This window comes from Guyanagaster necrorhizus, assembly GCF_019112545.1.
Source record: "Guyanagaster necrorhizus MCA 3950 unplaced genomic scaffold BT62scaffold_12, whole genome shotgun sequence".
NCBI classification, from domain to species: Eukaryota; Fungi; Basidiomycota; class Agaricomycetes; order Agaricales; family Physalacriaceae; genus Guyanagaster; species Guyanagaster necrorhizus.
Window position 1 is genome coordinate 1012137 of NW_025064891.1, and position 24504 is coordinate 1036640.

Below are 24504 nucleotides of genomic sequence, written 5' to 3' on the forward strand. Positions count from 1 at the left end.
CTTAAATCACGTCCTGCTCATCAATGCGATCATTGCGCACGGATCCTCCATTCTTCGATGTCTATCTAGTAGTAGTTCCTCAAGTCCATGTTGTCCACGGCACGTTTCAAACACTTATCCCCAAAAGAATGATTGCTCTGGGATAATATCTGAAGCAGTCATATTCACTAGACAAAAGTTAATATATTTTTACCTGAAAATACATTAAAAAAATATAGAGAATATTTTGGAGCTCCCACTGGTTTATGCAAAATACAGGTATTTGGACTGATGGAGGAGGTTAAGTACCGTGAACAAGCTTGAACTTCGATTTTACAGATCGAATAGTTTCTCTATTTCTAGCCAGGACCCACTACTTGATAACGCGACAGCAACTAAGCCAAATACACAAGAAGCATGATAGACAAATTCCATGGCGAATTTGAATTCCGTACGCACTCTTCCTACTCTTAAGCCTTGGAGGGAGCCATCATGATGTACGCGAGAGGGGGGATTTGTACGTGCTGAACGGCATTTTGAAGTCCCTGATGAACGTTATTTATCTGCTAGCCAATGAAAATTAATATTGGCACAGAAACGTGGACCGACATCGACCCGTTACTGTAGAGATAGTGAATAGATAGATTACAGCTTTATTGTCTTGGGAATTATGGGGGCCATTCTCTAATGTAATCCTTCAGCATACACTTTCTTCCAACTGTCCCTCACTATCCAACTCCTGGCGTATTTCCTCACGATCTCCGGAAGAGGCTCACCAAAGCTCTTCTCCAAGGCCGCAAGAGCATCGGTAGCACTGATCGCTCCGGACGTAGCAGAAATACGGGTTAGCCATGCAACGACATGGAAATCGGCTTCGCCTGGAGTCGCTCCAGCGATAAATCCGTCAGCAGGAAGAACAGTAGGGAGGGTAGTATAGAGATAGGATCTGACGTTGGCAAAATGTTCCTGGGACTGGGCGTAAAATATAGAGGGATCTTTATTTGTACCCGTGTATATGTCAAGGAGCGCCCCGTTCTCTGCAAGCTTTTCGGCGTAGAAAACTGCATGTCGGGAATTAGCAGGATTTTGGGAGTGCTTGACAAGGGCAGCTTGGCCTGGAATGCAAATACTTCAGTAGGTGAATGCAAAGAAAGAGACGTTGACCGACGGTTCTCTACAAAGGTTTTGGGCAACGCGCCAGCTTTGGCAACAAGCTCAGCATCATCACGAACAAGGAGCAGCGCAAAGTTGGGATCGTATTGGCCTTCATGGACCTGTTTGATGATTGCTTTGTGGGAGATGGGGGTAGAGAGCGGTTTTGGAGCATTGGCGACGAGGTATGAGATCACGTCTGTGGTGCTTAGGTAGGACTTTCCGTTGGCGGTGAGGGTTGGAAGGGTGGCAGAAGGGTTGACGTCAATGAATGAGGGATCAAAGTTTTCGCCATTCACAAGATTGACAGTCTTGGTAGCGATAGTATTTGCAGGGTAGAGTTCAGCACTGTAAAATGGTCAAGACGCGATTTCATGAAAACAGAAGTAAATATTACATGGCAAGCTCGGGAGCCGCGGACCATACGGAGCCGCCAAAGGTGTAAAGAGTCGGAGACATCTTATAGAAGTATTGGGGGAGGATGATAAATGTTAGGAAGTGCTGTTGAGATTATACCCTTTATAAATTATATTGTATGGTGCATCCTGAGTAATTCTTAAGACAAAACAACCCGGTGTCGGTGAGCGAGTCGGAGATTACTGACGGTGATTATCTGCGCCATGAAGACAAAGATCTACTGATATTATTGATTAGCGACTCGGAAATAGGATCCCGATCCGGAGTTGGATTTATTCGCAAAGCCGTCGAGATGATGCTAGGTCGTGACTGTGTTTAGCGAAAATTGTGAAATAACGGGGAACAGAACATGCTTTATTGCCCTGTTCAAGATTCTGTGCACTAGTATTATGTTAACGGCGACGTCGCTGCACGGTGATAAGTGTCTGTACGGCCACGTTTTCAGTGGAGCGACGTGAAGGAGACCGCCGCCTTAACATCAAATGACAGGCTATTCCCGGTTTCGACAGGAAGAACATTGTTCGTCGGCCTGACGAAGGAGATGTAATGATTTCGATCCGTTGAGAGGACCAAAGCCGGTATGATGACGCTATCCGCCTTCCAAAGTCTTTCCAGCCGGATGCGCCTCGGTCACTCGGGCGGGGATGGTTATTTTCATTCTTGATGTGCAATGGCAGACATAAATGTAGGTTCCATTCCGAGAGCCTGATAATCCTGCTGGAGAAACCCAAGCTTAACCAAGATTGAAGATTGAAGCTTGATGGTGACGCGAAGACGTCGAACATGCATTGTGGAGTCGTGCAATTTATCTTGTCATGCTGGCTGCCAGCGGCCTTCAAGTGGGATGATCAGTCTTAAATTTCGAATTTGTCCAACATTCTTTGGACCTTTAGGTGCAGAGCTTATAGAAAGCTGCTTGATATGGACTGGCCTTGCAAGGAGGAGAAAGACTGTAATAGAGTGGGTCCTTGCAGTTTAGGGTGCTGACGGTTCAGCCTTTAAGTTTCGTCGAAGAAATTAGATAAGGTCATTAGACGTTTTCTCCTCGCCTCCGTCTAGCATCCCGCGAAACAATTTCTTGCTGCTGGCCTTGAACCACTGTATTTGAGAGTGGAACATGGTTATCCATATCGTATCTTCAGTCCTACATTATCAACCAACGGGTGATGAGTACAAAATTCAAGGACAAGACGAGACGACTATAGGAAAACAGACTACTCACATGGAAAGATGAGAATTTGAGGGCAAGCACAATCTGTGCAACAAGGTTATGTTTTGGGAGATAGATCTTAGCACAGATTTTACATAAAATTCGTGTGCTCCCGACATGTATCCCTGACGGGCGGCATGGGACCTAGACTCCTCCAAAATGCGAAGTCCGTTGACCTCCAAACGATGCTCCCAAAACGTAACAATTGTGCTCAAATTCAGGTTTTTCGAAAATGTTCATCTTCCCGGTGTGATTACATGCATTTTTTAAATGATAAGAAGGATAAACATCTACGTACCAAGATTCGCAGCTGTTTGTATTCTTTGGATCTCAGAACTGGCGTCATTGATGGCGATGTGCTGGTAAAAGGGCACCCCCAATGAACCAGGTAAGTATTTCCAAGGTCGCCGAAGACCATAGCCCAGCCCCCAAGCTCCGACTGACCAACAAAGACGCTCTCCGCCCCACGGCATTCTAAATATGGGGTTCTACCGCAACGTCCGGCTCTCCAATTTCAAAGAGAAGCGTTGCCATACATGACTCCAGTCCATTCAGATCGAACTTTGATTACAGACATTTTAGAACTTACCCTGAGCCTGTCGCGCACGGTTGTTTCACAAGTCCGTTTTCAATCCTGCTACAGGATCTTGATGAAGCTCCGATACTAGTCCTTCGGGCTGCCGCATCCGTCTGTCTCTGGTATTGCTATTGATGCCTATACTCGGCTTTTCGTTCACCAGATCGTTCTCGCGGATCCGCAGCAATTCTATGCAGTAGTGATTTTGCCGTTGACATGCATCCTGCTGCATATTTTGGTCACAAGGTTATCACATTTGCGACGAATCAAATTGAGTTCTATAATCGACGCACGGAGTGAATTTTGGGTGCTCCGAGCCAACCTAGTGAGTAGAACTATAGGACAAATGGGGTACAAGAACAAGAACGCGTATTAGACCTACTATTATTCTTCCATAGCATCTGATAGTTTATCCTGTCCAATCTCTGGCTCTTCCCACATCGTCGCCCACTTGGGAAAAACGCGCTTGTAAAGAGACATACATACAGTGTCCATCTGATTGATAGGTCCATCGAAGTGCGCTTTGAAATAACCATGGGTTCCGAGAGATTCCCGTATATGACCTATACGGCCGTGCTTGGTATGTAGCTGTATCGGTTTGAAATAGTGGATGTCATCTACACAAGAAAATCGATTAAACACGAAGCGGTCTCCAGATGGACAAGTGAGACCGACCAGAATTGAAGAACATATACCGGACCGTTGCCGTCTTTTTGTGTACTTTAAATGGATGCCCCGTTAGAATGGCACGCTTCGCGATGACACGCGTCGTATCTGGATTAAGGAAGGTACCCATGGCCACAAGGTGTGGAGCTAAGACAGGTCGTTAAATGACTTTTTCACAGGACGAGAGCCCGATAATCTATCCGTACCCTGCGGATCCGAAGTCTCCCTCAGGAGGACGCAGGGCTGCTTCCCAAATACCACTGGCCCATAAATGGTGGCGACCACTGTAATGCCATGCCGGAAGAATCGCTCAAATTTATGCACGTTGTTAGAGCCTTTACCACCACCTCGTGTGTGTTGGCTATAGATAGGGTTTACATTTAGTCGCCGCGGTCCCACACACAGAATCAAAGGGTCCTATAAATTGCCCGTGGTAAGTTCAAGATATAGGTCATTGACGACATCATACCTTAGACCGAACGCTTCTATCGTACTCGGTATTCCGTTGGACAGTAAAATTAAGCACTGAAACCTTGTGCTCGTGCTGCAAAAGAGAGAAAAGAGTCAATGGAGAGCACTTCGCTGCTTCCTCTGGCACTCCGTTAATGTAAAGCGTAATCCTGGTACCCGGCTGCAAGTGTAAGATCAGTAAGAAGACCGCATGAACTATACAGTAAACGTACCTCCACGACCGTAGTTTCCTGCTCTGCGCGTCGTCTGACGTTCCGTTCCGTCCGTTTATAGTCTTCAAATTGAAAGATCCGCGCGTAGTCCCGAGGAAGGTTTTCAAATGGATCCCAGGGACTCGTTCGGAAAGACCGCATACCGCGAAACCTCTGGAAACGTGTTTGGGCAGACACGTCTTGGGGGGTGTCAAGTTCATCTGGAAACGAGAGGTCATTCTCTTCTTCTCGCTCTCGGTTCCTCCAAGACTGCAACCTATTAAAAGAGATAATCAATACCTTGTAAAGTAGATGAGAGATAGAACATACTGTTTTGATTCCTCCTCATGATCTAGATCTTGAAAAGTGACACTCCGTCGAGCATCAGTCTCTATATCATTATCTTCATCTATGGGCATGTCGACCATCTCCTCTTCGGCACCTGCCATTTCCATCTCATCGTCTTCTTTGCCATCGTCGTCGCCTTCATTCTCTTCATTATCGCTCTCATCCACGATCCACGATGCTTGGTACTCGCTCATGCCTTTCGGTATGCGCTTGACAACCTTTGGTGTTGTACCTAATTTGGCATCAGGCAGGTTGTACTCCCCGTCCTCATTATTGTAAGCGCCACTCATTTCTTCTTCGGTTGGCCAGGTTTGTTCGTTGGCCATATCATCGGGGTCATTGCAAGATACTAATGAATCTGCTGATGAGGGTTCGGGTTCGGCAAGATGGACTGGCCCAATATCCATAGAAGCATGATTTGATTTTGAATGTCGAGATAGCGGTGCCGACATGATCTGAATAGAACTTCTCACAAGTGTACAACACAGTGAAAGTTATACGCACCTTAGAAATTTGAAAATCTCCGAAGTTCGGTATGTGCACGAGCCTGTTAGGAGACATGCTGCTGCCACGAACTATACCAGTGACCTGTAGAGTGCCTTCGTTCCAGGCTAGGTTTTCACCGAGCACCCAAGACCGACCTTCTCGCCACCGAACGTCAGCAGGCTTGCCCTCTGACAAGGCTCTCAGGGCATTCAGACGGTCAGAGCCAGATTCCAAGTCGAACACTCTTGATTGAACAGGGACAAAATATTGAATAAAAGAGAGCAAAGACTTGATGATGCCTGGACGAGTTTTGACGTCAATCAAGGAGTCAGGGGAGACTACAGTTACGACGTCCGGTAATCCCTGGGCTTGAAGGGCACGAAGGAGGGTGTCACCCCAAGCGTCGACTTCAACGGTGGTCGACAATGCAAAGACAACGTAGTCGGCCACTTTGCAGGCGTCCAGGGCGGCATATATGTGTCTGTATGGCACGTTTACGAACTGTAACGATGTTTTAAAGCGGTCGGCCCTTCAAATAAAGTCAAATACGGGTTGAAGAGCAAGTCAGTCTGACGCACCTCATTTTCCAGAGTCCCTCTTCTACAAAGTTGTCGGTCGATACGTCCAGGGATTCTGCAAGGGAAGAAACGATGGTATGGACATTCACATCCTCTGAAAGGGGAATGACTGCGACTATCCGAGGTGCACCATCGACGCCATTGAATACACGAGTTGCTGAGATGAGGGCATTTCTTTTCTTCAGTTGCTGTTGCTTTGCGTTATTTTTCCGGTTCAGACGTGCTTGCGCGGCTGTGTTCGATGACACCACGGTCTTTGGTGACTGACGAGCCACACGACCTGTGAAATTCTTGATACCATTGGCAGAGAGACGCAAGCGATACTCACCTTTTGCAGCGTCCTTGAGCGATGATTTTGTTGCGTGTTTAGATTTAAACGATTTGTTTTGCTGAAAACGATTAGGATATTCCGAGATATTAATTCAATGTCTATCGTACCTGCTTCAGCGTTGACCTGTGGTGGTGCTGGTGGTGCTGCCCTTCTCCCATATTGGCAGAGTGAATAAGTGTGCTATTCAGCAAAAAATTACCACTGGCGCTCGCGTGCGTTTCGGCAAACCCCGGTCCAATTATAGCCCTTGACCGTTGCCTCGCTCGTTCGCTACGACCATCATCATCTTCTACTGCCAAACAGGAGCATCATGGCTTACAGACGACGAGGAAACAAAATCAAGGGCGTCCAGTTCACCATCATGGTCGTTGGTACGTCGTCCTCGGTGGCGGCAAGTTATATTTGTTAAGATTTTATCCTTTCAGGCGCCTCCGGAACGGGCAGAACGACTTTTGTTAACACCCTTTGCGAATCTGGAGTCCTGTCTCACAAAATATGCGACGATCCTCACAATGCCCACGTCGAGGAGCCCATCCGAATCAAGCCTCACAACGTCGGTATGTGGAGTTCAGTCGGCTTCATTGAAAAAGTATTTATTTTGCTTTGTAGAACTCGAAGAAGATGGCATACGAATTGCCCTCACCGTCGTTGATACGCCAGGATTCGGCGATAACATTGACAATGAGTCTGCGTGAGCAAATATCCCTTATAGTATGTGCTCGGTCTACTCACACTGCACATTCAGGTTTCAAGAAATCGTCAATTATCTTGAGCGTCAATATGATGACATTCTGGCAGAGCAGTCTCGTATCAAGCGTAACCCAAGGTTCAAAGACAGTCGAGTTCACGCCTTGCTGTATTTCATCCCACCCACCGGCCATGCGTGTGTATCGTCCCGACCCCAGCGACATTTTTCTTACGTGTTTCCTTCAGATTGAGGGAAATGGACGTAATGCTTATGCAAAGACTCTCTCCCCGTGTCAACGTTATTCCCGTCATTGGACGTGCGGACTCTTTAACAATGAGCGAACTAAGGGCCTTCAAGAAGAGGGTGAGGTGCTTTCTGCTCCTGAGCTCTCTCTTTTTTATTGGGTTAACAGACCATGGAAGACATCGAGCATTACGATATTCCAATATACAACTTCCCCTATGATGTTGAGGAAGACGATGAAGATACCATCCAAGAAAACATGGAGCTGCGAGTAATTTGTATTTCATTTAGCCGCCACAAGATCCTTTCTAATCCTACCGAAGGCCATGCTTCCTTTCGCGGTGATTGGGTCAGAAGAGGAAATCGAACTTGACGGGGAACCCGTGCGCGCCAGGGTGTACCCATGGGGCATCGCTGAGGTCGATAACCCTCAGCACTCAGACTTTTCACGACTGAGGAGCGCGATCTTGAGGTCTTTTGTCTCATTTACCCTATTTCGCTTCGCCTGACATTGATTCGGTCAAGCTCTCACCTCGGCGACTTAAAGGCGCTTACCGAAGATGTCCTCTACGAGACTTACCGAACAGAGAAACTGTCTCGCGGTGTTAACTCGGACGCCCGGTATGCTATTCGGCCCCCCATCGATATCTCGTACTAACCAGTGAACACTTGCAGCGATTCGAGCCTACTTCCTGAGGATCTTGCTAGCCAGAGTGTACGTCTAAAGGAGGAACAGCTTCGCCGTGAAGAAGAGAAGGTGCCCTTTTAAGACTTTTTGCTATGTCTCCCACTTATACAGTGCCTCCAGTTGCGTGAAGTCGAGCTCCGTGTGCAACGTGAGATCAACGAGAGGAGGCAACAACTTCTGGCAAAAGAGGAGTCCCTTCGGTTAGTCGTGTCGGAACCTTGTTACCCATTTATTCGCTGATGTATTTTGTCTGTCAGAAACCTGGAAAGTCGTCTTGCTGCGGCAAGCTCTCCCAACTCTCCGTTGGCTCCATACTGAAGTCGATACTTAAGAACTGTCGGACCTTTATACCTTCTCTATACCCTTTATGTTTCTCATCTCTTTTTTTCTAAGTACTGCTCTTTATCTGTATTTCAATATCATTTGAGATGTTACTTTCTAACTGTGCCGAGAATTGGGACATTCTGAGCTTGGGCAAATTTGACGTGAAGTAATCGTTTTTGGTTGCCTATCTCAAGGTGTTGTATGTAGGCGTAGGACAACAGAGGTCGAGTCGACTCACATTACACTAAAGTTGGTCCAGCGTAAAGGCATTGCGGGCCCTACCAGTGTCTCGAAGAGAGCGACCCATTTCATAGTCCGACAGAGAAGCGATACGTCGGCGGAAAACAGTGATAAAAGCAGGAAGATAGCGTAAAATCAGAACGTAATTTCCATGCTGTAGTCACACATATCAGAAACTCAGCCGACTCGCAATGAAAATATTTGCCACAGGTGCTCCGGAACGGATCAGTCGATTACGTCAAAATCACGATTTTACGGCCTTGGTCGATTTAGTCCCTGACTTCGTGGAGGACCTGACTGACCGCCGTTAAATAATGTACCTTACCTCTAGAACATTCCGACCATGCGCAACCTGTCATTCGAGACGCGCGTGTGTGTGTGATCGTTCCGTATCCTCCTACAGAAGGAGCATCAAGATAGCAATGCGAAAAAGCGTGTGCATAGATGGTATGAGCAAAACACCAAAACTATTCTCATCGAAATCGAAAATTGAAAAAAAAAAAATGAAAAAAGTCACGAAGCAACTGACCCAAAGCTCGTCAACGCCAATGCACCAATCCACACCATCTCCACCACAGCCCTCCCAATTGGTGTTAGGACCTGCTCCGGCTTGGGCTGCGACGGCTCAACTTCCTCAGCGATCGTCCCAGGAGGGTATGGATTCCTCGTCAAGCACAACCCTAACGACAAGAGTCCATCCGAATCAAACTCCACACCCTGCTCCCGACTCCGACACTGCCCAATAAGTCTCGTCCCCGGATTCGCCAGCGGCGGCCTCGTATCGTAGGCCTCCTTCAGCGACCCATTCACAATGATCCCTTCAGATACACGCATCCCGGATCCTTGGATATCGGTATGCGACACCAGCCTCCCGGTTATCCGGAACTCGTTCAATAAAATATTGCGCTCGTCCCGCTTCTGCGTCGACGAGTCCCAGGAAGAGGTCGGTGACTTGTTCTTGCTCTCCACCGAACGCTTCTTGCTGTGGCTGGCAGGCGCGCCAGTCTCAGGCGCCTTGTAGCACACGAGCAGATACTGCCGATCCACCACAGGTCTCTCATACGGTATCTGCGCCGATAGTGGATCCGTATCAGAAGGCCACAGAGGGATAAGCATGTATAATGACTCCTGCGGGATCTCCTTGAAAATCTCCGTCCACACCGCTTTCTCCACACGCGCTTTGGTCTTGCTGCGAGTCACTCCAGGCTTGGGTTTCGTGTTTACTTGCAGCAACCCCACCTCCTGGAATGAATGATTTAGATTATCCACCACGCGCTGCGTCTGCTCTTGCCGGTTACGCGACTCGAGGGTCACCCAGGGTGGTTGGTATGATACGTCCCGCTGAGCAGGCAGCTGCCCGTTCACTGCGCGTGTTGATCGACCCCGTCTGAAACGGTTCCAAAAGCTACCACCTAGATCGTCGGTGTTGTGGTAGGACTGGTGCTGGCGTGCACGAAGCTGATTGAGCTCAGCGGCATCGATGGTACCATACGTCTCGCTATGGGGCGTACGAGGAGGTATATCATCATCAGAATCCAATGCATCACGTCTGCGTCGTCGAAGAGGGCGTGTAGACGACGATACTGAATGATCTGCGGTCGAAGACGATGCACTGGACGGTGGGTACGACGCCGCGTCTGTAGTCGAAACAGGTCTCGTTGTCACGCTGCCAACACTCGACTGCTCGTTCTTCTTCTTACCCTTTTTCGAGCTTTCATCGGTGCCGGACACCTTTCGCCTGCGGTCCTTCTCCTTCTCCTTTCTCCCAAGGCTCTTATCTCGTCGTTCATCCAACAGTCCATGGCTTTCCAGCTTTCTTGTCGTCGTAGTGCTCGTATATGCTTCCTGCACGCTCCTCGGAGCCAGTAGAATCATGCTCGACGAAGTCGTCGAGGACGTTGGCCTAGTCGCATAGGACCTCCGCCTCCTAGATCTGTACGCCCGAGAAATCGAAAATGCCACTGTCTTGGAATGTTTGTGAACAGTAACACAGGGATCGTCCTGTTTTACCAGTTGTGTCGAACCGTCACGGAAGTGATCGATCAGTAGACGTTGAACAGGTCCTCGAACCGTCACGTCTGACGCTGTGACAAATCAGAAAGATAGAGGTATTAAAGAAAGAAAATGTACAGACATTCTTCCCTTCTCGGGGTGGTCCTGCGCTCGACTTTGAACCTGCCAACCATGGGGTTCCTCCAAACTTCATAGGAATTCGGGCGCATACCGTTCCAGTTGGCAGAAGATCGTGCCTCCTTCTCACGCCTCTCCCTTTCCGACGACTCCCTCTCGTTCACGCTCCCACGGGGACTCAGCAAACCACCTTTCTTCGAGGCTGATGGTCCTCCACTCCCCTCCGACTGATCCCGACGGAAGGTCCACACCTTTCTCTGATCCTTATAATTTGGATCCCCCTTTGCAACATGACGCGTAAAGATGTCATCATGGCTAAACGAACTTCCCGTGGTCGCTGTACTCGGCCTACGTCCCCAGTTCATCAACGATCGGCTCGTAGAACCACGCCGGGAGTCCACCGTGCTGACAATGTCAGATATTGGCTGATCAAATGAAGTGATTCCTCGTCCAAATGCGTTCCAGTCGAGATCAAAATCTTGTGCTTCTACAGTCACTTTAGCTGGTGGTGGTGGTAGAGAATCTTCTCTAGTTTTGCCCTTGCCCTTCGCATTCAGACTTCGCCAATCACCATCGCTCTCCGGCAACGAGGAGGTCTGACAATCCGCGGAAGAATGGATATTGAACAGCATCGAGTCCTCGTCCAAGCTCTTACTTGGCCGCCGTAGTGTAAGGATATCAGTGCGCCTTCCATCATTGCTTGTGCTAGCACTGCTACTCCCTGGTACAGCGATAGGGAGGCTAACTCTCCGCTCGCCGTAGCCACTGGCAAAACTCGACAGACTTCCCATCCACCTTCCACTTACCGCAGGGCCTTCGACACTGCTCCCTTCGTACATCACCGAGCTGATCTCGATATCGTCGTCGTGATAGTCGTTATAGTCATCATCAAACTCTACGCCGCGCTCTTCGCGCTCATCATCAGTGGTCGTAGCTGAGGTCAGGTGGCTAGAGGCGGGACCCATGCTAGACAGACTCGTAACAGAGGCAGAGGCAGAGGCAGAGGAAGTTCCAAATGTCCGCCTCGACGCGGTATCCGAGGAGTGATTCCGTGAGGGATCTCGGCGGGAGGGCAGTGGTGGCCCGGGATCATGACCTGGATCATAGTTCTGCGATGAATGACTGCGGTAGGGACTGCCACGATACTGACTAGGGCGGTAAGTACCGTGGTCTATGACTGACGGGCGGGGAGTAACATCAATTGTGCCGGGGGCATCGTCGTCGGGGTCATCAAGCGGGCCAATAGAAGGAGACGGAGCTGGGATAGAAGTCTGGACATTCCCAAACGAAAACGAATTGAGCGCATTGACTGTGTAGAGGTCTGGTCGGGATACATAGGTAGGTGGGCGGCGAGTGTCGCTCATGGGTGAAGGGTGAAGTAAAGGAACGCGCTCGGCTGGCGTTTGATTCGGTTCAGTTTAGGCAAAAAGCTGACGCTGGATTCTTCTATCTGACTTAGTCCGTCGCAGGCTCCTACGCGTACAATCTCCGCCGCTCACCTGGTTTACAGATTCAGATTCGAACGGCCTCCTGCGCATGTACACCGTGAGCTCACCTCGATATTCTTGGTATGTATTCGGACCGGATTACTGACGGATCTTCTTCAGAAGCAGATGGATGGCTTCAGTGGGAACCTAACAGATGTATTGGAGTTGTACTGGAGTGTAATGCAGCGTCACGAAAGGCGTTCTTAATGGTAATAGGCTGGTACGGGCGCTTGTACGACCAGGTCATCGGCAGACGACCCCCAGCGAGGCCACAGGCAGAGAAAGGAAAAGAGAGATAAATCAACAATGAAAGTAAGTGAGAAGAAGCAATTTGGTGGCGGACTCGAGAAAAAAGGCACGTGCCTCGCTACCTTATTCTCGATACGGATACCCGGGAGCTCCTTGTTTTCTTTACGGGTTCCTTACCTCGCTCGCCGCTTCACCGTAATTACTGCTATCGATGGTTTCCTTGTTCTGTCACTGGACTCGAAGACTTTGTACTTAATCGAGGCGCAACCCTGCACTTCCACGTTTCCGAGTCGATCAATCACTGCTTGCTCTTGACATCTTGTGTCATTTCTCGCATTCCTACCTTACTGGACGATTTTCTCGGATCCCCTACACGTGTTCCTCTGCCGTACACTGTCTGCTAACTTTCTGGGATCACATAGAAAAACTTCCGGTTCCGAAAACATGCCAACACCGTTCCCCCCGGAGCTTCGTTCATTCCTTTACATTCCCCTCGGCTTTCTTGGCTTTTGAGTCAGTAAAGAATGATGCTATCAACCATATACAGCGCTGAAGCTACATATGTACATGGTTCATTGTGGCGTATCACAATCGGTCGGCACTTTGCCCTGGGATCCCTCCTTCGCTAAAAAGCTATTTGTTCGACCATTGACTCTGCCCTTGAAGCGCATGAAATGCCATAAGAAGCTGCGCGAGCTTTTGCGTCACCTTTCACCGTTTCGACAGCACCACCTGAACCATTTCCAGAGCCTGGTAGCTGACAAATTTAAAGACAGGTAAAGCAATTCAAATCGTTGATTTCACGTATAGTGTAAGGGGAAACATGCCTTTTACTCCCTTAAAGGCAGTCTGTACATGCCCCCCCCCCTTTTTTTTTTTGCTGTAATCCTGCCCTTATAACCAATTGTACATCGTTTAGGGAATATCGTCCTTTCGCCATCTCCTCTGTTGCGCCTACGCTCATCACCCTGCTACGAAGGCCACAGATTATGGGAACACTTAACTTATCCCAGCCGAAGCGTCTCCCCGATACCATTATCATTGCGCTTTCATGATCTTACATGGCCGTTGCTTTGATGCTTTAATTTCCTTCCTTCACTTCTTTGGCAACAGCAGAAATAGAGGCTGATTGAAGTCGGCAATTTGTTCTTTGAGCTCCCGTGGCAGACACGTACAGTACTGGATCTTGAACTGCCGGCCTTTCTTCTTCTTTCACTTTATCAGATGTAAACCGGGCCGAAAAACCCGTCGGCGGGTGGGACACTTGTTGCGCTCTTGCGCCGCAACTTGCAGATGCGCGCTCATTTCCACCCTTAGGACACCTATCTTTATCTCTTTATAAGATGACTTCTTATCATTTAATAGAACAATTGTAGCCTGGCGGCAGTGTTACTACTCATCGATCCAACTTTTCCTGTATGATTTTGATTTTCTAGCCTTAACTGTTACGGGACGACACAAGTATCTGATGTCAACCTTATATAAGCATAGACAGTTTTGTCCTGAGTCGACGGTCAACTGCCTTTAAGCAATTGACCATTGTACTCAGCCTGGCCGTTATTCACTGCACACAAATAACCTGCCTGCAACATTAACATGAAGGGACATCTTGAATGGTACTAATCAATTTAATTTCCTTGCAATAGTAATACAATACGGTTGTCTGTTCGCAGGACTCTAACTCCGACTCCAATCTCCCTACCACTCCATTTCCACCCCATGATTCAGATCTATGGACGGTACTTCATGATGCACAGCTTTATTGCCGTGGACATAAAGTAAAGCCCGTATTTACCACAAACAGTATGGCGAATTTTACTTTTTCCCCCTTGGAATAAGCACGATAGTTGGAATTTGTCGATCTCATACACGGTGCAATCCCGGATACCGTTAAAAACAGTAATCAGTAAAGCAATCCAGGTTCTCACCATACATGTTCTTCGATTTATGGAGTCACTAGAACTTATCATGGAGCCGGAATTCCTGTAAGAGGGTTAAATTTTTGATGCTACATATTTGTATGGAAGCCTAGTAAAACACGGGACACAAGAGGTGCCCGCTTAATGAACAGCATTACCAAATAAAAGTAGTAGTAGTTCAAACAAAGTACTACTGGCACTGGAAGTTCCCGAAGTCATGGTGGCAAGCAACTCTGCTAAGGTGAAATCAACTTATCAGATTGTCCGCGGTATTATGGTGCATTGCCAGATATCACTGATATTCTGGAATTACTTGTGACGAAGATTGTTAATGAACCATACCCGAGGAATGTCGAAGGTTCCTGGAAGAGAGTGCAAAACAAGGCACTGTATTGCTGTAAAAGTCCAGATGCAAAAATCCAGGTAACCTAACCTATCTTGGCTACACGATTTGTGATGCTTACTGGTAGGCAGTGCTGGTGGCCAGGAGCATGCGGCGGCGGGAGGGTGGCAGAGGTCGGTGACTCCAAAAGGATGGTGGCCAACCTCCCTGAGTGATTATTAGGCAATGGATGAAACACATCTCCGCCGCTCTTCCCATGTTCTTCCCAAGGCTCATCGGAACGCAGCTAAGACCTGACCGCAGACAACAAGGAAAGATTGAATTTCCAACGACTCCCCTTCTACTTATGAATACCTATGTCGCGACCTAGATTATCAAAGTACAGTTAGTGATGTTATATCTCCACCAGTCCTCACTTTCTCCTCTTGGATGCTGGCGGCTAGGGTTCAGATTCAAGCGCCACTGCAGCTGTCAGATAAACGTCCTCCTCCAGGTCACCTGCCCCTGCCTTTTCCTCTTCCTCCTCCTCTCCTTGCCCTCTTTTCTTACCCTTCTTGTTAGATTTGCGACCCTTGGTCTCCTTACTCTGATTTTCATCAGGTGGCCGTAAAGATTCTGTAAAAGATTTGTCACAAATGCGAATCAAACCAAGAACTACCAAAGTGTTGCTTACCCTGTTTGACAGGTTGCAGCCCGTACATGCGGTACAGGTGCAGCACGGCCTGTTCCTTGTCATTCGCCTTGACCCCGACATGTCTGTAAGCAATCCGGAAACACGGCAGAAAAACTTACCTCAATCATCAGATCTATACAATATGCATATAAGTCAGCCCGCTCGACACCGATAAAATAAAACACTGACCCATATCATCGGGTAACTCCTCGGGCAAGCTTTGACAACGATCAGCATGTGCACGACGCTCCATGACAGTCTCCGCTCCAGGTCGCGGCTCGCTGAGGTGTTGTTTCAGTTTTATCCCGCGTCGTATCCAAATGGCATTTGCACGCTCGATAATTTCATGGTGCGAGATTAACGAAGGATGGAGTGCATCATGATGGTAATCCGCGCAGCACCAGATAAGATACATTGAACGGGAGCAAAGTTGCGCGACTTGCCGAAGACAAGAGGGACATCAAGCTCCTCGCAGAGTGGGAGCAGATCTTGAGCATTGTAACATAACTAAACCGATGAATAATTGTCATAGATACCAAGACGGGCCGAAATACCTGGTCATTGTCTAGCGCCAACCTCTCCCTAACGTTCTTCGGCAACACACGAGTAATTGTTTCCTTAATTCTCTCGATCGTGGCACCTTTGTCCTCATACACGCCACCGCCCTGACCGACAACTCAGCAGGGCGATCAACTAAAAAAGCGACACATTGCACTTACATGAACAATCATTACTCCATCCACGCCCAGCCCCATTCGATCCATCATCTCCGCATGATAACTGCAATTCCCTCACAGAAGACTGGATCACTCAGCCCGGGGACTGCCGATGCCCGAGTCGCGAGGCCAAAGCTCCCACCTGCGAGAGCAAAGGGGCGCAGTAGTCCAGAGAATAGCTGTATATTGCGTGAGAGGCGAAACGGGAACATTTCTGATGAAATACGCACGAATCGGATGTTCTGATAAAGAGTAACGTGAACTTGAAAGAAAATACGGAAGGGATTAACTAACGTTTTCCTCGTTCCATTGAATAACCGTAAGGTCCTGGCAGTTTTTCCGTTCTAGGTCCTTTACCCACTCCATGCCTTTTTTCTTGATGGTATCGATTCTAAAGTAGACATGTAGTCCGAATTTTAAGTTGTGAATCAGCCGACGAACCTGCAAGTTCGAGAGCAAAAGACTGATTCGGCTGCCGGTCGTTTATTCCGCAATACAGTGTTCAAACAGGCGTAACCTAGGGGAAAGCTGGACAGACTGTGTCGGACAAACCAGTTGGGGGTAACAACTTGCCTAAATGTTCCATGAACGTTGTTTCCTTCCGTTCGACATCTAAAATGATGTAGACAGGCTCGGACATTGGAGATCTCAGTTTCCGTGGCTTTTTCTTTTCCACTGCTTCCATTCCCTTTAAGACGGTGACGCCCTGAACCTTCCGTGATCTTTGATTTTTCCACGGTAGCAGACATTTCGTCTTCGAAAGACGTTAGGTCCAAGTCGTCCTGGCTAGACTCGTCTGCTGATGATTCTAGTTTTCGCTTGGCCTTGACACTCGTACTGTGCACAGCCATCGCTGACCTCACGCGGGGGCTGCGACGAAGTCGGATTGGCGCTGACATTACTGCCGGTGATATCCTGATGCCACGAAAATGCTGTAAGATAGCGAACTGGTGAAAAGGGGCCACTTTAGCGTATGATCGATTGGAGCTACGACACGATCGCATGCATTGACGGATGATGTCATCCATGTGCCTCGAATGTTAAAGGCAAGTTTTGTAAAATGTTAACTTCAAAAACGTAAAATAATGTGATAATAAATCCTGTCGGCGTGTAAGGAAGGCACAAATGGTAGTAGCAGAAAAGAATAAACGAACGGCGCGCACATGAACCTCAAGGCCTTCCGAGCGCACGGGCCGTCTTGCTAACAACTTCTGATTCAGCCTATTTAGCCTTTAGTGCTGGAAAGTTCAGCTCGATTTTGAAACAAAAAAAAAATCATGCGCGGCTTACTCCTCCTGGGCCTCTATCATTAGATTTTTACATGCTCCCGAGCTTTTCTGACGGAATTGCTCGCCCGAGAAAGCGTCCTGTCAGCATTGCGCTCTGCGTTCTTCGCGTCTGTCACTTTCTGACGCGCCGCCAATATGCTAGGGTTACTTCTACGCGAGTTGGAATGGGAATTACGCCCCCCCCCTCTCCCCGGGGAGGATTCGAGAATCCTCCATGCCTGTTGCCAGTGTTGTCGGCAGATATGGAACGGTCAAGTGAGAAGAAGCGTCAGGCGGCCTTTCTCCCTCGCTCGAAAGGGATCGTGGAGGGACATGTTAGATTTGGACTCTTGTTCCTTGCGCTTCCCCACAAGCGCCTCTGAGGCGTTCAGCGAGGGTACGCCGTTACTGGCCATGCGAGCTGAATTGGCGCAGCAAGCTCACGTGAACATGGTCCGTGCGCTGCCAGCGTGGCAAGTCGGAGTTTGAATCACAGGTCATGGACTAATGCGCATCAAGTATAAAAGCCCTCTGCTCTGCCTCCTACCACCAACGCCCCCGCAGTGCTCGTCGCCGTGTCTCCCGACACCCAGTCGTGCCCTAGCCCAGCGTCGAGATGTCAAATAAGATAGTGGTGAGCTATGCACCAATTGCTGTGGGTAGTAGAATCCCAAGTGACGCTCTCGCTTCTTGAGCCCAACGTGTACCGAGCGGTCATTGACGATGTCATCGATGCCATTAAGCCCGAATTTGAAGAGTACGGCGTCCCAGAAGACGTTCTGGCAGAATTGCAGAGGGTGAGTTTCGTCTTCTTCGTTGTGCATTCATTCTGTCAATTTTGGGTGGTCACAGAAATGGGAAGACAAAGTCATTGCGTCACACGTCGCAGAATTTGAGTCAGGACACCAGCCGCCTCAGCAACAGATGCAGCAGCAGCAGCAGCAACCTCACTATAACGTTCAACACCCTATGCATATCGTACAAGGCCACCCCCACTATGCCGCAGCTCCTTACGGTGGCGTTCCCAGTGTTAAGACAGAGCCTGTTGATACCAGCAGGTACATCCTCGCTGGCACTCCTGCGTACGCTCTCCCCCCCTTACCGGGACCCACGCTGGGCGGACTTCGAACGGGTCTTGGAGGCCAAACGAGCATTCTCTCTTTTCCTCCCGGTCCGCCTTCCATTCAGCCAACGAACGGCACTCCTTCCTCAGGTACGCCACTAGGAAGATTATATGTACCGCCACCAGCCGTTCCTACTTCTTCTTCAGGCCAACCTGCTTCAGCTTCTACGACGCCCCGCAAAATTCCTCAAGTAGACGGCCCCTCTGACGATTCGGACGATTCGGCGTCGCCGCCTCCGTTTGCTCCACGTTCCCAGCACCCGTCGTTACCGCAGCCGCAGTCCCAGTCCTCTACTTCGTCCGCACCAAACGAATCTGAGGCTATCAATAGTGATCTAGATGACTCAGACACGGAAGCGGAAGATGATACGGAGGATGGAAACGTGGGCGATACGGATATTGTGTTTTGCACGTACGATAAGGTTCGACTGTCCCTTTCCTTGTATCCCGTTGTCGCTCACGGATGTTATAGGTTGCACGGGTGAAGAACAAGTGGAAGTGCATCCTCAAAGACGGCATGATCCACATTAACGGTAAAGATTATCTTTTTCAGAAGTGTACCGGGTAAGTTACCGATATCTATTTTGACGATCAAAACCTTGATATCTTACGCAATCATATAGAGAGTTTGAGTGGTAGTAGTTCTGAGTGACCGAGTTCCGGCCAATTCCACGTCCCTGCTCTATAGGTGATCTTCTCATTCCCCGCGTGCCACCCAAAAATTTATTGCCCAGGTATAAATCGCATTACCATTTTATTATATCGTCACAGCACACACACTGTATACACACATATGCATCATCAGCGCAATCAAATCTGTTTTAGATACCTGGGAGGACGCGATTTCACTCCGCAATAGTGCCGGTTCCTAATTGCTTAACGAGGAGGGAAGAATTCAACATGTGGTTATGGTGCTGTCTGCTTGTTCCTGGCTATCTCCTTTCATTCTTATCTCCGCTGAACTCGTGACGCTCGTAGTGGGATGAATCTAAGCACCCGCCTCAGCTGTATAAGTTTCTCACCTGTTGAAGACCAAACGCCGGAGACAGAAATCGACCGGTGAGAGAAATGATTCCTTCAGAGATCTTTCTGATGGACATTTAGGATACACAGGTGTCCACAGTAATGATTATTTTTTTTTCCCCCGATTTCGCAGCATCAAAAGGATTGGTCGGTTAAACTATCGCGTTATTCTCGATATGGATCTCGCTTCTCCCATATGGCTCTCAGGAGTGCACCAGTTCACTTACCAATGCACTATTCCGGATCCCAGGGTTTTCATGTTATTAATCCAGGATTGTAACCGTGTAACGTTCTCCGAGAATGCTCTAATTAATACAGGGGGGGTGCGCTACTAATGAAATATAACGGGGGGGTATGTAGGGACGCTAACTTTTATACGCATTGGTCAGAACTTGAAAAGTTGTACAAGAGTGAGGAGGAGTAGGCCGGTGCTTAAGAACACGATGAGGTCCAGGGATACATACGTAGGATGTTGTTTGATTTTTATTATAATCAAGCAATCGATTGTTTAAAAAAGTGTGTCAGTTGGGCAGTGCAAGCACTACTGAGTTTCGGGAGAGGTACCAGTAGCTAGACTGGGGTCAAGCAGCCTCAGGGCCTTGTCGTCGGCGGGATCGCGGCGGTAGGGGTGTCGCCGCTTGAGCGTATGGAGAGGCGCCAGGGCCCTACTAGGACCAATATCCCCCCTGCGTGACTCATCCACGCTGGACATGCTGGAAGAAGACGGGGTCCCGTCCGAATCGGCCCCGGGATCATACTGATCGTGGATAAGCAGCGATGACGAAGAGGAGAGGGGGATAGGCGCAACGAGGTTCTGGACGGTGCTGCCCGTGAGAGGGAGGTGGTGGGATTTGACCATGGCGTATAGGTGGGCGTGTTGCGGGGGAAAGCCGGTGGAGGTGGTGTTGAATGATGCTGGGGATTGTTCGGGGTACGAATAGACTAGTGGCTGGTTCTCGACGTAAGGCTGCTGGGGCGGGCCGGTATACCAGTGTGACGGGCCTCGTTCGAGGTAGGGACTTTCCTGACTCGACCGCGAGCTGTGTGAGGATGAAGGCGACGGGTGGCTGGGCGGGAGGGCGTAATTCACGGCGGGCCGTGGGCCGGAGGCTATAGGAGGGGGCGGTGGTCGAGAGGGACCAGGCATGGAGGAGACTGGGTACGAGGGCTGAGTCTGGGAGTAGGATAGCCCACTGTTTGGCACGGCGGGGCGCCCGGAGGACGACGGGACGGGCTGGGGGTCATATTCGGGAAATTGCTGGTTGGATCTGGGATAGGGGTGGTACATCTGCACAGACTGGGACTGGGGTGGCGAGGCGGGTGGCGGCGGGTGGCTGCTCGCCGCCTCTGACGGGTACGGCGCGTATGTCCTCGACACGGGGGCCGGTTCTGTGTCTTTGGTACGGCCTTGACGGGCCTTGCGATTCTTGGTGGAGCGGGTGCTCTTGGTGAACATGCCGTCTGGAATGGTAATGTTCTGGAGACTGTCGATGTCGTCGACGGTACCGAGGTTGTCAACAGTACCTTCGGTGTAATAGGATGCTGGGAAATGTCAGCGAAATCGGACGTGATGGAAGGCTCGGAAGCGTACTGAGATGCCACTTTCGTTTGCCGTTCTGGGTCTGCACCCAAACAGAATACGTCTGCTTCACCAGTCGATCCCAGCCTCGTGGTGGTTGATTTCCGGCGGCATCACTGCAGGAGGCTCAATCACTCCGCGCTCGGTACGGTGAAAGCGAGATCGAACCTGGTTGAGTCTGGCGCGACATATTTTTCATGGTAGAAGAGAAACTCCTGGCCCGTGCGTGAGCAAAAGAAGGAAAAGGAAGGACAGAGGAGAGAAATCGGGAGACAGACTCACATCACGGACGCGACTTGGGCTCCAGTGCCGCCCTTCTGTGAAGCGCTCGATGCCGAGGCCCGTCACCTCGGCGTTCGGGCCACGTTCCTCCCAGGCATAGACGCAGCCAGGGCGCAGGGCGAGCCTCTCATCAGCGTCGAGGCGGCGGTTGACCATCTGGAGTTTGCCTTGCTGTATTGCGACGAATATCTTGTGTGCATCGCGGGCAGAGCGGATGCGGATGTTGGAGCAAGTCGGACGCTGCATGTGTGCAGCGAGATGAGGGGGAGAGCAGGAGAAGGAAGAGGGAAGACGGGGCCCTCGTTGTAGTCGGTTCCTATTATATGGTAGCGGCAAAGCAAGATGACCCTGGGACGGACATTTGTTTAATTAGTCTCTTTTTTGACCTGGTTCATACAAGGTTCATACCGTCCGACATTGGTATCCCATCAAACTATGTCATCAAATGGCAGGAACAGCCCGGACACATGGCGCCATCGATCGGTATCTGGTGGCCTATCATGCTCCAATCTTCAACTCTAAACACCTTAACTCTTTATTATTCTTCATGACACACACCCCCGTCCCTCGTTTTTCCAACCCTCCTCCCCCCTCCAACACCCTCCTTTCCTTTCCTTTTCTCCACCCTCTTCTGCCCCTACAACACACTCTCTCTTCTATCCTCCTTCTCAGCCTCTCTTCCCTCTCGGCACTCGGCTCGTAACATGTGCCTCTCTGGCACACTGTACCCGTTCTTCTTTCCCGATGGTGTTGGTGCGGCCTCCATTTTTATGTGATCCATGTCGTCGATCCACTACCGCTCTCCTCGTCCATGTCTACAGAATTCTCACCATCATTCCGAAGGTTGGCGCCGCCGAGATCACGATCTATCACGCGCCCCCTCTGCGACTCGTCCTGTCGTGTGGCAACTTGAATACAATACATATCATCCCGTGCCGTTGCTGCTAGTTTCGTTTAGGATACATGACTCCGAGCGAACCAAGAATGCTGCCTATATATTTGGACAGTCTGATCCCATGCTTGTCAAGTGCTCAACCTACTTGGCCTCGGAAAACGGCATCCCCCAGTTCTCTGGTAACATCACCCTTCCTTCACCCCCCCCCCACCTCCCAACCCCGACCCCCCAACCCCTTGCCTGGGTGCTTTCGCGCCAAGCGACCCTACCATCCCTCCTAAACAGGTCAGTCATAAGGTTAGCCCTTTTTAATATTACGCTTTGACAGCGCTGGTTGTACCGGTAACCATTTCATCACAAAAACAAATTCCTCCCCTACCCTGAAAAGTACGTTATTCTACTATACAGACCAGACATGTTACATTGCTCTTCTTTGACCTGGGCTGCGTTCCATGGTACGTCCTGTGGGGTTTGCCTGGGGCTTGAATGACTCACCGCCGGTCTTGCATGCAATGATCCCGTAATTGCGTACAGGATACTTGGCATCGGGCCTAGGTTTCCCCCTTTTATATGATGAGATGTCGATTTCGTGTTGTCCCACATCATACATCGGCGTCTCCGAAAAAAGAACGGAGTCATCTACAACTATGTTTATTTTAAATTAAAAGAAGAACAGGGCGAGCTGATGGTGAGAGTCATGATCTTGAAGATTTTAGGTGCATCATCAACGGCTCCGAACTGTTTATCATATCTTGATGCAGAAGAAAAGATTTATTTGCTTTACAATACATGTAGAAAGACAGGACAAGTGCTGGATATATGTACTATGATCAAAGTCTACAACTAAAAAAGCAAAAAGTGCGACGAGAAAAAAAAAAAAAAAAAAGTAAAAATAGAGCAACAAAGTCCGAGTCCAGATTAAATAACATTCAATCATCGAAACCCCAGCGCATTCAACGCTTCCTCATCCGCTGGGTGCCTTCGCGGCGGCGGTATATTCTCGAGATAGGCCAACGGGGCTAGACATCCCGACCCAGCCCGAGGCCTGACCGAATCACTAGCACCATACGGGCGAATCATACCGGTACCCTGCCACTGACTCGGACTCGGCTGGGCACCCCCAGATCGGTGGTAGTTTCTCAGAACATAGGGATCGCACGCTGTGCCATCCCGTGGCCTCCCTTTCGCCGATCGAGCGCTCGTGTACTTCCCCGGCGGAACGTACAGACTCGACAGCATAGGGATGTTGTCAATCGTTCGTAAGTAGTTGAGCGATTCTTGGGTGAAGTACGCGACTGACAGCGATTGATTCCGTTATACTCGACGTCACGGGTAAAGAGTAATTCAAACAGACTTACTGAGATGCCATTTCCGTCGGCCTCTATTGGTCTCGACGAACACGGAGTATGTCTGTTTGATCAGGTTGTCCCGGAAGACGGCGCGGTTCGAGTCCGTAGGTGAATAGACTCTGCGAGGAATAGATCAGTCGAATAGTGACTTGCTGGATAGGGAATGCAATATTCACGGTGTATCAGAGTCGGACGTCATCTCCATCTCCGTGGACTCGGGGCCCTTCTCTTGATAGTATAGAAATTCCTAAGGCAACAACCGCAAGTCAATTAATGCACCCAAGAGAATGTTAACCAGAGTTCGCTGAACGCACATCTTTCACTCTGCTTGGTCCCCAGCGTATAGAGTCGGTCCACCGCTCAATTCCTAGCTGCTGTACAAGTGAGTGAATGGGCGGTGGTCGCAGCGGGAGAGAGGGGGAGAGCGTCTTACACATGAAGACTCTGCGTTAGGTCCCCGTTCTTCCCAGACAAACACACAACCCGACGCAATCAATCGACGCTCCTCGGTGTCCAGCCGTCGGGACACGATGGGAAGCATTTTGAGGGAAACAGCATGGAATATGGCATGAGCGTCTGAAGGGGTGCGCACACGGATGCCCGTGATAGTTGGTCGCTGCATGATCCGTGAACGTCGAATGTTGCTGAAGAAGGTGGAGAGGACGCTTGAAGGGAAGAACGGAGTGCACGTCTTTTATACTTGTAAACAGGTGGGTGGGGAAAGAAGTACAACTGCTTTGAATGCTGTGATGATCAGGATCAAAGATGTTAACTCATAAGCGATGCATAGGCGCGAACGAACAACGTCACGCAGCAGGAAATAGCCAATCAAGGCGAGAACTTAGTAGGAATCGATTCATCAGCAGCTGATGCATAATC

General features: G+C 49.5%; 9 protein-coding genes across 9 annotated transcripts; 3 read left to right on the forward strand and 6 right to left on the reverse strand.

Moving 5' to 3' along the window:
- Nucleotides 1-663: 663 nt before the first annotated feature.
- Nucleotides 664-1590, reverse strand: BT62DRAFT_919811 (uncharacterized protein; the record flags this gene model as incomplete). Its single annotated transcript, XM_043184180.1, has 3 exons — nucleotides 664-1094; nucleotides 1148-1479; nucleotides 1529-1590. The coding sequence occupies 3 exons, from the start codon at nucleotides 1588-1590 to the stop codon at nucleotides 664-666; spliced, it is 825 nt and encodes a 274-aa protein (XP_043040041.1).
- Nucleotides 1591-3492: 1902 nt separating this feature from the next.
- BT62DRAFT_949465 (ribosome biogenesis protein tsr1) lies at nucleotides 3493-6579 on the reverse strand. Its single transcript, XM_043188107.1, has 10 exons — nucleotides 6514-6579; nucleotides 6404-6464; nucleotides 6076-6355; nucleotides 5516-6026; nucleotides 4994-5466; nucleotides 4685-4940; nucleotides 4471-4632; nucleotides 4208-4418; nucleotides 4011-4148; nucleotides 3493-3952 (listed from the first exon to the last, which is right to left on the reverse strand). Exons 1-10 carry the CDS (start codon nucleotides 6562-6564, stop codon nucleotides 3720-3722), a joined length of 2376 nt encoding a protein of 791 aa, XP_043040042.1. The 5' UTR covers nucleotides 6565-6579; the 3' UTR covers nucleotides 3493-3719.
- Nucleotides 6580-6657: 78 nt separating this feature from the next.
- On the forward strand, nucleotides 6658-8568 carry BT62DRAFT_931978 (septin). Its single transcript, XM_043186251.1, has 11 exons — nucleotides 6658-6777; nucleotides 6832-6963; nucleotides 7016-7097; nucleotides 7152-7289; nucleotides 7340-7457; nucleotides 7507-7608; nucleotides 7661-7809; nucleotides 7863-7958; nucleotides 8013-8094; nucleotides 8146-8225; nucleotides 8283-8568. Exons 1-11 carry the CDS (start codon nucleotides 6717-6719, stop codon nucleotides 8341-8343), a joined length of 1101 nt encoding a protein of 366 aa, XP_043040043.1. The 5' UTR covers nucleotides 6658-6716; the 3' UTR covers nucleotides 8344-8568.
- A 122-nt stretch (nucleotides 8569-8690) lies between these two features.
- On the reverse strand, nucleotides 8691-12406 carry BT62DRAFT_931979 (uncharacterized protein). The gene is made up of 3 exons (XM_043186252.1): nucleotides 12275-12406; nucleotides 10724-12218; nucleotides 8691-10673 (listed from the first exon to the last, which is right to left on the reverse strand). The coding sequence occupies exons 2-3, from the start codon at nucleotides 12081-12083 to the stop codon at nucleotides 9103-9105; spliced, it is 2931 nt and encodes a 976-aa protein (XP_043040044.1). The 5' UTR covers nucleotides 12084-12218; nucleotides 12275-12406; the 3' UTR covers nucleotides 8691-9102.
- Nucleotides 12407-12627: 221 nt separating this feature from the next.
- On the forward strand, nucleotides 12628-13892 carry BT62DRAFT_931980 (uncharacterized protein). The gene is made up of 2 exons (XM_043186253.1): nucleotides 12628-13231; nucleotides 13375-13892. The coding sequence occupies exons 1-2, from the start codon at nucleotides 13023-13025 to the stop codon at nucleotides 13508-13510; spliced, it is 345 nt and encodes a 114-aa protein (XP_043040045.1). The 5' UTR covers nucleotides 12628-13022; the 3' UTR covers nucleotides 13511-13892.
- Nucleotides 13893-15523: 1631 nt separating this feature from the next.
- On the reverse strand, nucleotides 15524-16791 carry BT62DRAFT_980745 (UvdE-domain-containing protein; the record flags this gene model as incomplete). Its single annotated transcript, XM_043189534.1, has 8 exons — nucleotides 15524-15724; nucleotides 15841-15897; nucleotides 15945-16055; nucleotides 16110-16170; nucleotides 16214-16320; nucleotides 16401-16497; nucleotides 16548-16623; nucleotides 16680-16791. The coding sequence occupies 8 exons, from the start codon at nucleotides 16789-16791 to the stop codon at nucleotides 15524-15526; spliced, it is 822 nt and encodes a 273-aa protein (XP_043040046.1).
- Nucleotides 16792-18015: 1224 nt separating this feature from the next.
- Nucleotides 18016-19136, forward strand: BT62DRAFT_919816 (transcription factor IIA, alpha/beta subunit; the record flags this gene model as incomplete). The annotated part of the gene is made up of 5 exons (XM_043184181.1): nucleotides 18016-18171; nucleotides 18227-18587; nucleotides 18645-18919; nucleotides 18970-19061; nucleotides 19121-19136. 5 exons carry the CDS (start codon nucleotides 18016-18018, stop codon nucleotides 19134-19136), a joined length of 900 nt encoding a protein of 299 aa, XP_043040047.1.
- A 591-nt stretch (nucleotides 19137-19727) lies between these two features.
- Nucleotides 19728-21781, reverse strand: BT62DRAFT_931983 (uncharacterized protein). The gene is made up of 4 exons (XM_043186254.1): nucleotides 21382-21781; nucleotides 21268-21314; nucleotides 21112-21215; nucleotides 19728-21062 (listed from the first exon to the last, which is right to left on the reverse strand). Exons 1-4 carry the CDS (start codon nucleotides 21625-21627, stop codon nucleotides 20062-20064), a joined length of 1398 nt encoding a protein of 465 aa, XP_043040048.1. The 5' UTR covers nucleotides 21628-21781; the 3' UTR covers nucleotides 19728-20061.
- Nucleotides 21782-23117: 1336 nt separating this feature from the next.
- BT62DRAFT_125853 (uncharacterized protein) lies at nucleotides 23118-24411 on the reverse strand. The gene is made up of 5 exons (XM_043179775.1): nucleotides 24059-24411; nucleotides 23940-23996; nucleotides 23802-23872; nucleotides 23635-23744; nucleotides 23118-23571 (listed from the first exon to the last, which is right to left on the reverse strand). Exons 1-5 carry the CDS (start codon nucleotides 24245-24247, stop codon nucleotides 23210-23212), a joined length of 789 nt encoding a protein of 262 aa, XP_043040049.1. The 5' UTR covers nucleotides 24248-24411; the 3' UTR covers nucleotides 23118-23209.
- Nucleotides 24412-24504: the final 93 nt, after the last annotated feature.